Genomic DNA, 17,629 nt, shown 5'->3' on the forward strand with positions numbered 1-17,629 from the left:
CACAAAAGCTGCTCAGTTTTTGTTTTTTGTCTGCCCCTAGCCCCCAGTTTAACTAGGAAGACTACAAGGAGCTGGTGTTGGGTATTTCCCTTCTCCCAAGTCAGAAAGCCTATGTTAAAATAGCTTCTCTTGAGGGCAGATCTTGTTAAGAAGAACAGAATACTTTGGGTATATTTGTAAATGGCTTCTCTTCTCCTCTTTCTGTCAAAGCATGGTGAATTTTTCTCCAATCTTTACTGTGAGAACTTGGTAGGGCTTCTAGAGGGAAAACTCACAAAAGTGTGGGGGGTCTCTTTAAGACTGGCCATTTTGACTTTTTAACTCCCAGAGTTGTCCACACTGAGTATCAATTATAATTACTATCCTGGTTTTGATTTCCCAAAGGTTTTTGCTCCTGGGCTTCTGTTCTAATAAATTGTGATTCTCTGTATCTGCTTGCCTGTCTCTCTAATTTTGGGGACAGGGGTTTGCCCTGTGAAGTCAATTCTATGATAGGTTTAAGAAGAATTATTGATTTTTTAGTCTATTCAGTTTTTTTCTTGTTGTAAGGATAGTAGTGACAACTGCCAACCTCCCTACACGCTGGACCGGAAACCAGAAGTCCCCCAATCTGAAGTAAAGCAGCCTCCCTTCCTCCCCATCCTATTACTCTGCTTTACTTTTGCCAAAACACCCACCCCTATTGGAAAGTCTCTAGTTCAACCGTTCATTTACTTATTTGTGGGCTATCCCTTACTAAAATTTAGATTCTAGGAGAATGGAATTCCCAGGCTTTGAAACAGTGCCTGGCATAAAGCAGCCTCAGTAGACATAAGCTACTGGCTTGACTGAAGGGTGAACTCTGGCTCCCAAGGGTCTGACTGCTGGACATTAACCAACTCTGTTGTCTCTTGTCATGTTTCTAGAATAAGATCTGTTGTGACTGTCTTTTTTTCACGGCTATAGATGCCTGAAAGGCCAGGGTGAAAGGGTGACAGGAGTGGCCCTGGGGTCTTCCGTTTGGTGGGTTTGAGAAAAGGGTTCTGCAGTTGAAACACAAAGATTTTAAAATTACAAAGACTGGGAAAAGCTATTTTGATATCAGTGCCTGTAGCACAAAGAAAGCAGTCAAACTTGAGAAAACTCAAATGGGAACAAAGAAGGATGAGATGGGCAGTTCTACTAGTGGTGACTAATAAGGAGCATTTCCCTTTATGACAGTACTGGGAGAAAAAGTGGGCACGTTATTCCCAAAGAGGAAAATCAAGCAGCAACACGTAGTCTAAAATCATCCAGTGTTGCCAGGTCCAGGCAATAACGACAACAACAAACAAATAAGAAAACCAGAAAAAATAATCTTTTCCTTCTTCTATCTTTAGTAATGCTACATTTTTAAAAAGTTTATTTAAAATACATTCTATAAAAAAATAAGTGCACTTCCTCCTACAGCTTACACTAAAAGCAATCCAGTAATCAGCAAGGTGGAGTTGTAATGAAAGTGTTCATGAAGAAAACAAAATAGCGAAAAACCCAAAAACCCACCGAGGACAAACAATAAACTAATAAATTTCAAATACAGCAAAGAAAACACACCTCTAAGAACAGGTTCTCTGATTCTGGGGCAGTGGGCTTTGTTTCTCTCCCACAGAAAAGTTCTATGAGCTTCTGATACCCCATCCTTGCTGCCAGGCTAAAAGCCTGAGGGCATGTGCACCCCTGGGCAGGGGTCTGGAAAGCCCTCTGTCTCCAGTCAAAAGGCCCTTCCTGCCAGGGTAGCTCAGAGGTAGAGAATGAGAACTGCCTTGCCTCCCGACACAAAGCTGGGCTACCACTTGCCATTTGGTACACATTTACACAGGCTGGTTGGCCAAAGGAGAGAGGACAGCAAACGAGAGGAAGATGTATATATATGAAAGACCAGCTGAAAATGGGAAAACATAATGACTTCTGAGCAAAATCAATTAAGAAGGAATTCTCAAAAGCCAAATTGTTGTGAAAGATATAACAGGAGTTAAGAGTTAATACTATAGCTTGGCTATACATTTTCTTCCATCTGTATCAAGGTTTAATATATAAATAAATGTTCTTTATTATTCTTTGGCAACTGTTTGTGAGCCAGTCTTTCAAAAACTGAACAAAACGAATAATGCAAATCTCTTATAACCAGGGAATTCCTCTAATTAGAAGTGGGAATGAATTAGAGAAAAAATTTGATTTTAATGTAACATCTGCAAATGACAGATGTCTTTTCACATAGTTCTCAATGTCATTCCTTTACTAAAAATAACGCTAATAATAATGATGATGATAAATTACCATACTAGAACATACCACAGTAGTCCATTTAATAACTTATTTTAGTAAATTCTAGTTGGTATTTTCAATCATCTTTTCTAAATAAATGACTTCACATATTCAAGAGTTAACAACTTAATTTCCCAGAGAATTTCCCAAAGTATTTTAAAGTGTATGATTTAATCTCAAATGGGTTATTCAGTTGGGATGGGATAAATATTTAAGAAAACTGCACATTTGAACTAAAAAAAAAAGGAATTTACATAACCGTGTTGTAAAGTGAAACACATTCCCTATATAATGAGGCCACACCAGTAAGCTTAAAAGATTTTCTTTCAAACACAGGTGCCAATACTGGGTTCCTCTCAGCCTCACATGTGCAAATGCTCTTGTGTCGTCTGGTGCATCGGCCTTTTTACCAGCATTTCGGGGCACCTGCTCCAGGCAAAGTTCCTGGCCTAGATGTCATTCTGAAGAGGGATACACTCTCACGACAGCTGCTGGCCCTGCAAGAAAGCCAGATACTACCTCGACAGCACCCTTGTGACAGGGCAACTTAAGGAAAGGCATGATGAGCATCAAGGAGGGAGAGGATCCAACAAAGGCATTTAGAATCCCTGGGAGGACTGTAGAGAGGCCTTGGTCCCCAACATGAATTTTACAGCTGAGGAAACTAAGGTCCAAAGAAATTGAAAAATCTGCCCAAGATACCCATTCACTTGTGACAGCCTTGAAATCAGAACTTTGGGGGCCCATCTCCTATCCTAGTACTCTTTTCCTTCCTATACTTTTCAGAAATGATTGGATCATTATCAATTTTTTTCGCATTCTGGTATCTAACAGGGCAGAGTGAGCAGAGCTGGGAGGACATTAACATGTTTTTCACTTACAAAACTGACACTTCTGGTTGAGATGAAAACGAGGACCCTTCACCTAACTTCCTCTTGTCTCAACTGGTCCTGCTTAAATTTGCTTCAGAACATCTACCCTCTGGTCAACTGGTTACTAGCCAGTGCCGGTCACTAATGTGCCTGAAAAGAAACATGCCAAAAACACTAAAACTGACCTTCACAAGTTTATAGAAGTAAACACTTTGAACACCAATATTCCTTGCCAGTTACTGAAAGGGAAGGAAAGCAGCATGAGTACTCACTGCAGTGTGAAGATTTTAGGAATCGCTTTTCTGAAGAACAGGGCATTTTAACAAACCCCTTAAATCACTCACATTCTGCTCTATATGCAAGTCTTTCCTTGACTGCTGACTTAGTAATACAAGTAGGAAAAAAACTTAAGTCTGACAATAACACATTTCTTTTCTATGACTAAAGGACTATTGTGTCAATATTTATGGAGATGGATTTATTTTTAAAGTAATTTAACAATGAAATGATGCTGCTAAGCACACTGATTTTTTTTTTTTTAATTTAATGAAAAAAAAAAGAAGTTCAATACAAAGCTCAAGAAGTGAACAGGCCCTCTCAGATGAGAGGGTTTTATGTGCTCACACAGCACACCCACACTTCAACATACCATTTTGCAAATGCTGTGTATTATTAAGAGGAGGCGGATTCTGCCAGGCACATAATTTGTATATTTAAGGGAGGTGTATGGAATGAAAAAGCGAAATATGTTAAATTTCAAAGGACTTGGAAGCAATGCTGCCTGTGAGCTTGTATTACAAATAGTCCTACATTATTACATACGCTATTAATGAGGCCGAGTGAATGAAAGTACAATTTGAATATGCATGACTCTACCCAATGAGCAGGACTTTTGTGTACTGATGAGGGTTTTTTTTTTTTTCCTCCTAAAAAAGGATTAAAATTATTCTTAGGGAAGTATGGCTGCCCAGAGACCAGTAAAATAAATGTACTTAGACCACAGAGTACTAAGAATACTAGAATACTATATTCAGATGAAATATACAGGTGCTAAAAGAATGCCTTAGACTCTGCCTACAAATTTCTGAAACTTATGCATATCCTGTCTCCCCCAAAAGGAATACTCTGTAACTTCAAGCAGCTGCATCATTAAAATCTCTAAGCAAAAATAATGATTTTGGTAGAGATCCCTAAAAGTAGGCAAGGTTAAATAAACCTTTTGAGTACAAAGCCTTTCCTTCCATAGTAAGGAACACTAGTTAAAAGACTAGGGAATGGGTAAATTATTGCACCAAATGGCTGAGAATTAATCTCTGCTGACTAGCTGTAATCTAACGAGGCGTCTGTGTCCCAGGGAGCCCGCAGCATGTCCCTGGCGGTATGTGCAGTGTGTCGAGTCTGCGTGGCACCCTTTGTCCTCGCTCACAGGCGGCCTTTCCCCTCATTGTCCATAATATCCTCATGCATCTGGGACGCGTGGAATGCATTCATACTAACAGACTTACCATTGTTTTCTCTCAGAAGCTTTGTTGAGCAAAGACTGCATCACGGTTACTGATAATTATATTGCTTAATTAATCAAGACAAAAAAAATTTGCAAATCATTGCCTGGTTGCCAAGCAGGGAGATAAAAAATGACAACAATACAAGCTGAAGCAATATAACAAAAGTAACAGCTATCTGATCAGAAATTCTTATATAATGAAGCTATTAATGCTAAATCGGTTAATGTTAACATTGCTCCAGGTGTCTCTACTTAGATGCAAACAAAAAGGCTAACATTATGGATATAAAAGGCCAAATGTTGCCATGGATTCTGTAACCTGATAGAGAGGACAGCCTTTTCATTTGATTAGGGAATGCAATTTAAATACCAGGGACTGAAGCCAAACAAACAGACTTTCCCTCCACAAGCCTCTTGCATTCACCCTGGGGTCAGTGGTTGGTGAACAAAAGGTCAGCCACACTTGCCCTGGAAATGTCTGGATTAATTTTATTACATTGTAATGGTTTGTACTTTAAATGTAGGGAAAATACTAAATTTCCAGTTGGCCATTATTCTCTTCTTCCCTTTAGGCTTTTCGAATTAAAATATTAAGAAAGTGATTTGCTCAATTTATCTTGTCGGAATTTATGACCAAATTTATAGAACTTACACACATTTTATAAGAAATTTTAAAAGGTATGTTAATGATGGTTTTCATGCATTATAAGTGTTGCTACCTTTTTAAAAATCACTTTTGACACTAAGAAGTGAATTGAAATGCCTTTTATGTTCTTCATTTACTTTAAAAATAAAGGTGACATTTTTAGGACATTAAATGACATTTTAAAGGACCATGTTGAAAATGAACTGATAAAGCCAGTTAATCCATACTAAATATTAAAGAAACACATTTTATAGTTTTGAAAGCTGTAAGATACTACATTTGTTGATTCTCTAATACTAAAATTTTCAATCTAATTCTTAAAAATAAGTGGTGCTTTTCATGGACAATACAAATGTTACCAACTACCAGCCATTTTCTTGTATAAAATTGAAAACTTCACATACACAGAGATCTGAATCAAAAATAATACAGCTATTTAATATGCAGTAACCTTTGGCATCTTTGCTACCTGAATAGAAAGAAAGTTCCCTTTATGTGAGGCTTTGCAACAGCCATTATGGGGACTTTTCTGGATTGAGTAGTTCACTCAACATATATGTAGTCTGAGAAATAATAAGCATGTTAAACTTGGAATTCATTAGTTATTCTATTTCCATAGTAGTAACTACAACAAAAATTAATAAGAATAATCACATAATAGCTAACATTTACTTTTACTCTGAACCAGGTACTGTTTGAAGCACTTTTCATTTATTACCTCATTTAATCCTCACAACTTTCACACTTTAGATTAGGTTATAAACCCTAATTTGAACAATAAACTTCAATTACCTATTATTTTAAAGCTTAAAAATAGAGCATTTTTAGAAGGATAACTTTTAGCTCCTTCAGGAGAACAATCTGGAATGAAAATGAAGATTATATTTAACATCAAGCTGAAAAACACGAAGTCATTCTTCTTGAGGAATGGCTTTAATATGCTAATGTTTAATTAAAAACTTAAAAAAAATCCTTCTATTAGTAATTCCAATATGAAAACAAGTCACCATACAAAGCATTGCTAAAATACCACTGAAGGTATGACAAGGATGGAAACTGCAGCCAATTTAGCACCCGGCACATAGGCCATTGGATTGTTCCAGCAATTCCCAGGATCAATACCAATTGACATGGCTCAATTGATTCTGTGGCAAGGGGCTTCGATTATTAAAAATCATCACATGGGCTGTGCTCCAGAGGCCCAGCCTCTTTACGGGCGCACAATCCTTCAGGATTGACCCCCATTAGCACCAGCTGGAGGCTCAGTAAGTCTCCCTGTCAGGCAAGGGTAGATTCTGTACCCACGGTTATCCACAAAATGCGAGATGCCATATGGGGTTCAATTCTTATTGTTAATCAATGTGCTGAAACTTAAAAATTACAATTTTTTTTAGTTACAACATTTTAAAAACTGAGAACATTTAAAAAATCATAAATTTCTTTGAAAAGTGCCAATTTGTATTTAATTCCTATATAGTATGTGTAATTCAAATATATGTCAGACATTCACCAGTTGGAAAAGAGTCCCCTTTAACATATTCATATCATTGTTTTTTAATAACAGTGAATCACATGGCAAATGCTGTATAAGAGCAACAATGCAGTGAAAACGTACCTCGGGTTTCTTCGTTATCGCGATAAAGAACATGTGATTCTTCATTGGGTAAATAATGATTGAAACATCTCCAAAGGCAGTTGGGATAATGCCCCTGCGGTAGTCCCTGGAGTGTTCAGACCAGACGATGTGGACCTCGTCATTCCCCAAGTGACGGAGCTGCACAGCAAATTGGCTCTTTATTAGTGAGGGTGATAACAACGGTTTATAAGGGGTCATGACTTACAAACTGAATTATCAAACTCGGGAGACAAAAAATATTTCACTGTCCCAAAAGGCTACTACACTAACGTCTTCTATGAGGAAATAAAAAAGCACAAGTGAGCCGGGTGTGGTGGCTCACACCTATAATCCTAGCACTCAGGAGTTTGAGACCAGCCTCAGAAAGAGTGAGACCGTATCTCTACTAAAAATAGAAAAATAAGCCAGGCGTCATGGCCCACACCTCTAGTCCCAGCTACTTGGGAGGCTGAGGCAGGAGGATCACTTGAGCCCAGGAGTTTGAGGTTGCAGTGAGCGATGATGACGCCACTGCACTCTACCTGGGGCAACAGAGCAAGACATTGTCTCAAAAATGAAAATGCACAAGTGAATAAAAACACAGCTCATCTTCACCATCTCAGTACATTGGTAGTAAGTTAATGCATGCTGCATCACAGATACATTATGTCTGGACAGTGCTGAGACCTTTTGAAGAATTTGTTTTTTAATGAAATTTTACTTCTGCATCTGAGTTTTATGCTTTATATTGCTGAGCATATTTCTAAACAATTAATGACATGAGTCTTTTATTCTACATTACAGTAGTGCTTCACAAGACTCTTAATTCAATGGTTATTATGAAATTAAGAATAAGAAAACAGAAAACATATGCCATTATAACACAATTATTACCAAATGTATAGGAAACTTAGACTCGTGCCAAACCTTTAAGAAAAAGGATGCATAACATTATCTTTGTTTAGGAAATAAATATTACTTACATTTGTTAAGAACACTACTACCTAACATTTAAAGAGTATAGTATATAGAAAGCACATTCATACATATTGTCTTCTTTACTCTTCCTGCTAACTCTCTGAGATAGATATCATCTTTATCTTATCTTACAAGGAAGAAATGGGGGCTCAAGAAAGCGAAGGTTCTACCTGCCCAAGGTTGCATGAACAGTGAGTAGTCGAGCAGGCTTGGGGACCTGGGCTGGGGTTGCCATGTCAGTGCCATTTCTACTGCTCCGCGGTTATCTAAGCCGGCACCAAAAGCTAGTTTATTGTCATAGTTCAAACAGTTTAGCCCACTTTTTAAAAAAATTCATTTTATACACAAACAGGCTGCAAAGTCCAAAAACAAATCACAGACTCCTGGCCTCTTTGACAAGCCCTCAGTAGGAAGATCTCCAAGGAAGGAACCCTTCAGAGCTCTTCCAGGCCCAACTTCTGTCAAATAGAAGAACACCCTTGATGGATCTCCTGCACGATGACTGCACTGCCTCAAGCTGGAGAAAGATGTATGTGAAATCAGTTGAGTAGGCCTGAAATTGTGACTAAAAGAAACTAGATAAGAAGATTAAAATGTTGGCCAAAATTGAAGTTCTAAAACCATAAAGCCTGACTGGTGAAGGCCCTCTGACATCTACTGGGAATCTGAGGTTTTGGGAACAACAGAAGGATGTTCCCTGGCACCATGAAGAAGTATTTCTTGCTTCTTTGCTTATCTAACAGATGAACACTAAAAATGAGTAAATTCAGAAGCACTTTAATAGAGATGTTGTGTCAAAGCTAATGTTACAGCTCTGTCTTAAAAGATAAAAAATGATGCTCTGGAATGCTATGTATTTAGAACATGTTAGCATAAATACATTTTTTATAGACTATTTGACCAAAAATAGAAAATCTGAGGTGACCCCAACATAGCCTCTTTTCAATTTATAAAGTTACAAAGGAAGTTGGTTGCTGCAATGGTTGCTTATTCTTTACTCTCTCGTATTTCTGGGAATGACTGTACAATCCAATTATTTAAAAACAGACTTGTGCCTGTACCTTTGTACCCATATTGGGGGCGCACGATTCAATTGTGTCTGAATATGGGCTCTGGGACAAATGCAACTGCAGGTGTTGTGCACAAGTCACGATGATCCAGGACAATTTAATAGTATCCACGACTTTCTAAATGTAAAATTACCCAGTACATCTTTTTTGTTTATTCCCCACCCCATGCCTCATATAAAGGTTAAAAGGGTAGCAGGCAAAAGGTATAGCCAACCCATTACACAAATAGTTAAGAAAAAAAAAAAGACAACATTGGGTCTCATAGTAGCACTGAAAGTATCTCTGTATTTCTTGATTTCCATTTTAGATACTACAGCTTTTCATTCTTTTCTTTTTCCTTTGTAATAAAACATGCAAAGACATTACAAAACACTCTTCAAATTCAGTCTTTCTGGAGTAAGAACATGGTAGCCAGCATCACCAAGAATGCAATATAGGCATGTTTTCAAGGGAAATATGAATAGCACCTAATTGGAACTTTGGGAAGAATTTAGACCTGCAGAAGGTAATTGTGAGAACTAGGGCTGTCCCCGGAGCTCAGACCTACAGCTTGATCCTGCAAAGAAAGCCAACCTCAGGATGGTTCTGGGCCCCTCAGTATAATGCTGGCACAAACGTCTGAATGTGAACAACTCACCTATTAAACACCTCTCAAATGTGTTGTTACCACCCAATGCTGGTACCCTAAAACCTGTGATAGCTCATTCTGATCCACAAATATAACTTGCAAAGCATTAACTCTGATACAGTAATTATTGAAATTTAACAGTTACTCTCCCCTTTCTAAATTGGGTTACTCAATTACATAACCCAAGTAAGTCTCTCCTAATTTTATTTGCAACTGTATTCTCATAACTACAGCAAGGGAGGGTAGTATCACACTAATAGACCCATTCTCCCAGTCTGGCACTTCTGTAATTAAGGAAGAGCTATTTTTGTGTAGTAGTAATACAATATTCATCATCTCAAAGCTGCTTTCAATTTCATGTGCCTCAGACTTCTGGACACATCAGTTGAATTAGCTAAATCACAAAACTAAGAGCTAAGGCCACAGGACCCATTTAGCTGATAAATCTGGAGGAAAGAACAAAAAAATACTCCCTCCACAAAGAGGCAGGGCCTCTGCAGCACAGCCCACATGATGATTTTTAACAAATTGAAGCACCTTGCCACAGAATCAATTAGGCCATGCCAAGAACACAAGTAGGTGAAACAAATAATTAATCTCTCCAAACCATCAATCATGTCAGAACATAGTGGAATACTCTGGAAGCCTCAAAGTGTTGCTGAATTTAAAGCGGATTTCATCACAGAGATATTTATTTTGTGAGTTTTGGAGAATTTTGATTAGAGGCACTCGGGTTAGAAATCCACATCCGAGTCAGGTTGCTCTGATTCCTGTGTAATCCAGGAGTAGACTGATGATTCTCCCACTGGAATGGAGCTGGCATCCGTGCCAGCTACTGCTTCAACTGCACAACAGACTCCAAAATACCCAGATGCTTATCAGGCTCAGAACGAATGCTTGGTTTTTAAGTCTTACGAAATCAACCCCATGCATCCCTGTCACTTCTCATCCTGACAGAGTTTTAAAGTCCCTCTGCCCGAGTCATTCTGCCTGCTGCTGCCAGGCTGCACGCCACTGGTGACACTGGTCATGGTACACACCTAATAGGCTGACCTCCTTTCCCGACTAATTGCATTACATGGCCAGCTGGCTCCAGAAGGAGTCGTCTGTTTGATTGAAGAATTCCTGCTCCTCAGTGGGCCCGGCTGCTACTTTTACTAAGTAACAGTCAGGCCTGACATCCCCATTGTTCAGCTGACAGTGTGCCCATCCTAAAATCTAAGTTTTATTTGTAAATTAACCAAGAAACTTCCTGCCAGAACAGCGCTGCCTGGAGACTGATAATGTGGGCCTTTCATCCCTTTTCACTCATACTGTATCACTGCCAATTTGTTTTTTATGCGGCTGGCCAGCCTGAGGCTATAAAAGCCTTGTAAGACATAAGTGCAATTATAGTCCTGGAGTCAAATGAATTGGACAAATCCAATAGCACAGCTCTGTCCCCACTCTGCAAACCCCTACAGCAGTTAGATTAGCTGTGAAAAATCTAATCTAGCTAGAGCTAACAAATTTCTGCAGTGAAGGATCAAGAGTTCAGTATGGGGTTGCAACCAGATTGCAGAATTGAAAAAGTCCCCCCATGATAGGGGAAGAAGAGAGCATGAATCACTTTAGAATTTTGCAGCTCATTTTTAAGCTGTTAGGGACAATTTAGTTAGAATAAGACAAGGAACTGTGGGCTGCTGTTACTGTGACTGATTTTGGGTCTAGCTGTGAGACATCCTGATAAAGACAGTTTTATCGCTAATGATGCTAAATCTTCAAGCTGCAAAAGGTATCAGCTGAATTTTGATTATTACAGTAGGGAATCTTTCAACCAGGCCAAGCCTTGCAACATTATTGAAAGCATGGCATTTTGTCAAGAAAACATGTCTTTTCTCAAAAAACCAATCCTATTTAAAAAATATTTTATATGTAAAATCTACCTTTTAATAAAATAGTTTTCAGTCATAAGAAAAATCATAGAATATAGTGAAGCATTTGCACAGTAGTGACAATTTGCAACATACTGCAAATAAAAAAGGTGTGCAAGCCCAGCTTAGGGTTCTGGTAAACTACACTATAGTCTCACATACTAGTGAGCTCTTAAGGGCAGAGTTCCCTGCACTAAGAGCTCTGCAGCCAGAGGAAGCCACCAAAACCCAACCTAGAGGTCTAGAGGCAGCTCCTCCAAGGCCAGTGGGAACCAGCATGTGGCCAGTGCCTCTGGCTGCTGTGCTGCCCATCCACACCCAGGCCATTATAGCATGCAGGGTTGGGGCAGTGAAAAGCTGCTGAGGTTTTTGAATGCAAATTGTGCTTTGTACATCTCAGACACTTGATCTCTATAAAAGTTGTCTGTGATTGGGCTGTGGTTCAATTTCTGATTTCTCACATGCACTGTTGCCCACCATGTACATGAACACCTCAGAGATATTGTAGGTTTGGTTCCAGACCACCACAAAGAAGCCAATATCATAATAAAGTGAGTCATACAAATTTTTGTGTACACTGGTTTTCCAGTGCATGTAAAAGTTGTTTACACTATAACTATAGTTTATTAAGTATGTAGTAGTATGATATCTAAAAGAACAAGGTACACACCTTAATTAAAAAACACTTTATTGCTAAAGAATGCTAACAATCATCGGAGCCTTCAGCAAGTTAAAATCTTTTTGCCGGTAGAGGGTCTTGCCTTGATGTTGATAGCTGCTGCTGACTGATTAGGGTGGTGACTGCTGAAGGTTGAGGTGGCTGAGGCAATTTCTTAAAATAAGACAATGAATTCTAATCTATTCATTCTTTCACGAAACATTTCTCTGGAGCATGCAATGCTGTTTGATATCATTTTACCCATGGTAGAACTTCTTTCAAAATTGGAGTTAATCCTCTCAAACCCTGCTGTTGCTTTATCACCTAAGTTTATGGAATATTCTAAATCCTTTATTGTCATTTCAACAATGTTCAAAACATCTTCACCAGGAATAGATTCCATCTCAAGAAACCACTTTCTTTGCTCATCTGAATAAGAAGCAACCCCCTATCCATCCAAGTTTTATCATGACATTGCAGCAATTCAGTCACATATTCAGGCTCTACTTCTAATTTTAGTTCTCTTGCTATTTCCACCACATCTGCAGTTACTTCCTCAAATGAAGCCTTGAGTTCTTCAAAGTCATCCATGAGGGCTGGAATCAACCTCTTCCAAATTCCTGTTAATGTTGATATTTTGATCTCTTCCCATGAATCACAAACATTCTTAATGGCATCTGGAATAGTAAATCCTTTCCAGAAGGTTTTCAATGTACTCTGCCCAGATCCATTATAGTAATCATTATCTACAGCAGCTATAACCTTATGAAACGTTGTTCTTAAATAATGAGACTTGAAAATAGAAATTATTCCTTGATCTATGTGCTGCAGAATGGACGTTGTGTTAGCAGGCGTGAAAACAACATTCATCTCCTTGTACATCTCCATCAGAGCTCTTGGGTGACCAGGTACATTGCTGATGAGCAGTAATATTTTGAAAGGAATCTCTTTTTCTGAGTGATAGGTCTTAATAGTGGGCTTAAAATCTTCAGTAAACCATGCTGTAAACAGATAAGCTGTTAACCAGGCTCAGTTGTTCCATTTATAGAGCATAGGCAGGGTCAATTGAGCGTCTTTCTTAAAGGCCCTAGAATTTTCAAAATGGTAAATGAGCACTGGCTTCAACTTAAAGTTACCAGCTGAATTAGCCCCTTTTTTTTTTTTGAGACAGAGTCTCGCTTTGTTGCCCAGGCTAGAGTGAGTGCCGTGGCATCAGCCTAGCTCACAGCAACCTCAAGTTCCTGGGCTCAAGTGATCCTTCTGCCTCAGCCTCCCAAGTAGCTGGGACTGTAGGCATGTGCCACCATGCCCGGCTAATTTCTTCTATATATATTAGTTGGCCAATTAATTTCTTTCTATTTATAGTAGAGACGGGGTCTCACTCAGGCTGGTTTCGAACTCCTGACCTCAAGCAATCCGCCCGCCTCGGCCTCCCAGAGTGCTAGGATTATAGGCGTGAGCCACCACACCCGGCCCTGCATTAGCCCTTAACAAGAGTCAGCCTGTCCTTTGACGCTTTGAAGCCAGGCATTGACTTCTCCTCTCTAATTATGAAAGTTCTAGATGCCATTCTTCCAATAGAAGGTTGTTTTGTCTACATTGAAAATCTCTTGTGTAGTGTAGCTACCTTCATTAATGATCTTAGCTAGATCTTCTGGATAACTTGCTACAGCTTCTACATCAGCACTTGCTATTTCAGCTTCTATGTTTATGTTATGGAAATGGCTTCTTTCCTTAAATCTTATGAACCAACTTCTGTTAGTTTCAGACTTTTCCTCTGCAGCTTCCTCACCTCTCCCTCTCTTAGCCTTCATAGAATTGAAGAGGGTTAGGTCCTTGCTCTGGATTAGGCTTTGGTTTAAGAGAATGTTGTGGCTAGTTTGATCTTCTGTCTAGACCACTTAAACTTTCTCCCTAACAGCAATAAGACTATTTTGTTTTCTTATCATTCATGTGTTTACTAGAGTAGCACTTTTAATTTCCTTCCAGAACTTTTCCTTTGCATTTACAACTTGGCTATTTGATGCAACAGGCCTCGCTTTCAGCTTATCTCCGCAACATGCCTTCCTCACTAAGCTTAAATCATTTCTAGCTTTTGATCTAAAGTGAGAGATGTGTCATGCTCCTATTACTTGAACACTTTGGGGCCATTGTAGGGTTATTGGTTGGCCTAATTTCAATATTGTTTTGTCTCAGGGAATCAGGAAACCCAAGGAGAGGGAAAAAGATGAGGAATGGCCAGGGTGGAGCAGTCAGAACACATATTAACACTTATCGATTAAGTTCACTATTTAGATGAGTGTAGTTTGTGGTGCCCCAAACAATTACAACAGTAACATCAAAGATCACTGATCAAAAATCACTATAATAAATATAATAATGAAAAAGTTTGAAATATTGCAAGAATGACAAAAATGTGACAGAGACATAAAGTGAGCACCTGATGTTTAAAAAAATGGCACCAAGAGACTTGCTTGATGCAGGGTTGCCAGAAACCTTCAATTTGTAAAAAATGCAATATCTGCAAAGAGTAAAGTGAAGTGCAATAAAACAAGGTATGTCTATACATAGTTCAGATGCCTGTGGCTGCAGTGATGAAAAGTAAAACTGCAGAAACAAGAAATGAGGCCAGTGCAGTGAGGCCCTTCAGCCAATATAAATCATCCGGCTAACAGGGCAGCAGAAAAAAGAATCAATTAGACCAATGGGCAATGATGAGGGCTAATGGTCAGAGATATCTTACCAGGCACTGTGCTAAGCAATTTTATAGGAATTATCTCATTTACCTCATTCAACTACCCTGTGGCATCTGCTGTATTTTAAATCCCATTTAATAGATGGAAAACTGGGGCACAGGCTGGTGAAATAACTGAACACACACTTAAGCCCAGCTGCGCCTATCTCCAGGGCCTGGCTATAGCCACTACATTAGACTCCCTAGGGGCCACCTTTAGTCAGCATCTGAGGTGTTGATCCTTAGTCCCTTGCATCTGTGTGGTAGAAAGAGAATGGGTGTGAGGCTGGGATTCTAGGCTCACTACCTGCCAGGAGGCCAGGTGAGTGCAAATCCCAGGTGCTCTGAGACTCTCTTCTCACCTGGAAACCTACAGAAGTGTATCCAATTATTAGGCTTCCTTTCCAGACTAAGATTCTCCCTCTACTGAGGTGGTCCTCACTTCTAACACAGGGTCATCTGAGGTGAACAGGACAGGTTGGAAAGTACAGGGCCATGTTGCCCTGGGGGGCTGTCCTCAGGGGTGGATGAGGTTTCCCTTGAGTTCTAGGGAAAACTGGCCACAGGGCAAGCTGAAGGAGAGTGAAAGGTAAAGCGGCAACACTGCGACTGCTGGGCCAGTAGCGCACCTGCACTCCCCGCTGATAGATGTTGCCAATCGCCCCAGAGCAAGCCTGAGAGTTGCTTGCTTTTCCAGAGCCCCGCTGTGCAGGGTCATTACATCTTGTGACCTCTGACAACCTGTGAAGTCAAAAATGTTATGTTCTGCCAGGTAATATCCATGTGAGGGGAGATCCAAGAGCAAAAACATTTAAGACCCTTCCTGTCCCCAAACCTTAATCTCAGGATTTAAGACTCAAATGATTGATTTCTTTTCGTGTATTTCTTTACCTAGTTTGTGCCATGCTAGATATTTTAGGCTAGCTGCAACCGAAGCCTGAGGAAGAGCGACACAGACGTTGAGTCCAGGGAAATCAGTCTCAGTGAGTTCTATGCCCTGGTCTTTGTCCAGTCAGTCCTAGGAGAGCCTCACCTACAAGCCACGGCCACTAAGAATGCCCCCCAAGGAGGCCCCTTACCTTTTTGGTGAGTGAATCATCTGAGTCTGATGGCATCCGAGTAGAAACGTGGAAAATCACTTCCACGGTCGAGGTAGCATAGTAAGGGGCCGTCTGCCCAGTGCTGCCGTTGCGCTGGAGGCCGCCCATGAACCCGCAGTGGGTTGAGAGATCCACCTAGCAGAGGTCACAGAGGAAAGCGTGAGGATCAAAACTGAGCTGTTCTTATCTAACTAAGCAGGAATGTGGATTTTTAAAAAACTGTTTTCATTTTTATATCTTTCCTTCTGATTACAAATGTAACACAAAGTTAGAGAAGATTAAAATATTAAAGAAATAAAGAACATTAAAAATGAAAGTGCTCCATAACCCTACCAACTGAAAAAGAAAACCAACAAAATTTTGGTATGTATTTCTCTTTTTTCCCTCCCATACATACATGTGTGTGTATATATATATTGATGTATCTGTGGTGTTTTCTGCTTTCTCAAACTTTAAGGAGCACTCACAGGAGTGTTTCTCTTAGACGTTAGGTTAAGGGGTACAGATATTAAACAATTTAGCAGCCATTGCTAAACTGCCTGTCAAAGTGCTATTCTACTTTCACCACTGCCAAAAGTCTATGAGTCATAATTCCTTTTAAAGTTATGGCATAAGTGTTCACTTCCTAGTCAGTGACTTAATTCAAATTTTTTTTTTACCTGTCATAAACTAGTATCTTTCAGTAAAGAATTCTTAACATACATGAAAGAAAAAAACAGAAGAATTTCTTCTGTGCCAAATACAATCAACATATACTATGAATTAATGTCTTTTCTTAAAATGCTAGTAAAGTATGATTTACAAATATATTAGTTAAATAATAAATGTACTCAAAGAAAAAATAGGAGTAACCTTATTAGTGAAAATATCTATTTACTGGAAGTGCAGTATATCATTTAACTCTTAATATCATCATCATAACTCTTTTAGACTAAAACCTACTTGACTTTTTAGAAAGTACAGTCATGACCTTGATGCACTCTTACTGCACTCTATGTCAGTTTCTTGCTAGCACTAAATCTCAAAAGCACCTAAAGAGTTTCCCACAGCACAGTTAACTGAGAAACTCAAACAAAAGTAATAAAAAGTAAGAAAACTGTTTTAGATATGTTGATTTTCATTTTAACTACTCTGAATTCTTTCAGATCCTAAGGATACATTTTCTTCTAGATATATGTTCCTAGGAGACAGGTGTGTGTGTGCATGTGTGTGTATAAGTGTATATATGTCTATATGTCAAAGTATCATTTAATAAAGAAAAAAATAAACTTTTTCAATATTGATCATCCTGGGATCTACCTTAGGGAAACAAGTTGATAGCTAAACCATCATGGCTACCACATTCTATTTTTGTTGCAACTTTTACTTCATCCAACTCGTTTTTCATCTTTTCACCTATGAAGTCATTCATTTCTTCTTCAATTTCCATATTGTGGCCAAAGCTATTGCTTCTCTGCCCACAGCTGTCTTCTCTTACTACAAACTACCTATGGCTGGGTAAGCCCATCTGACTATTCAGCTCTGATAAGCAAATAAAAAATATTAAGAGGAAAGTTAAGGGGAAACAAAAGTTCATGAATAAAGTACTGAAAAATAACTAATAGAAGATGTCAAATTCAATAAGTTCT

General features: G+C 39.0%; 1 protein-coding gene across 3 annotated transcripts in view; it reads right to left on the reverse strand.

The window, feature by feature from the left end:
- The window catches only part of RALGAPA2 (Ral GTPase activating protein catalytic subunit alpha 2), a 307,449-nt gene that overhangs the window by 95,417 nt on the left and 194,403 nt on the right, over positions 1-17,629 (reverse strand). For all 3 annotated transcript variants that reach the window (XM_012757359.2, XM_012757358.3, XM_076011174.1), the window contains 2 exons: positions 15,981-16,136; positions 6,921-7,079 (listed from right to left, as the gene is read on the reverse strand). In XM_012757359.2, the coding sequence (XP_012612813.2) occupies positions 6,921-7,079; positions 15,981-16,136 (315 nt within the window). The remainder of the gene's footprint in view (positions 1-6,920; positions 7,080-15,980; positions 16,137-17,629) is intronic.

This window comes from Microcebus murinus, chromosome 16 (genome assembly GCF_040939455.1).
Source record: "Microcebus murinus isolate Inina chromosome 16, M.murinus_Inina_mat1.0, whole genome shotgun sequence".
In the NCBI taxonomy this organism is placed as follows: domain Eukaryota; kingdom Metazoa; phylum Chordata; class Mammalia; order Primates; family Cheirogaleidae; genus Microcebus; species Microcebus murinus.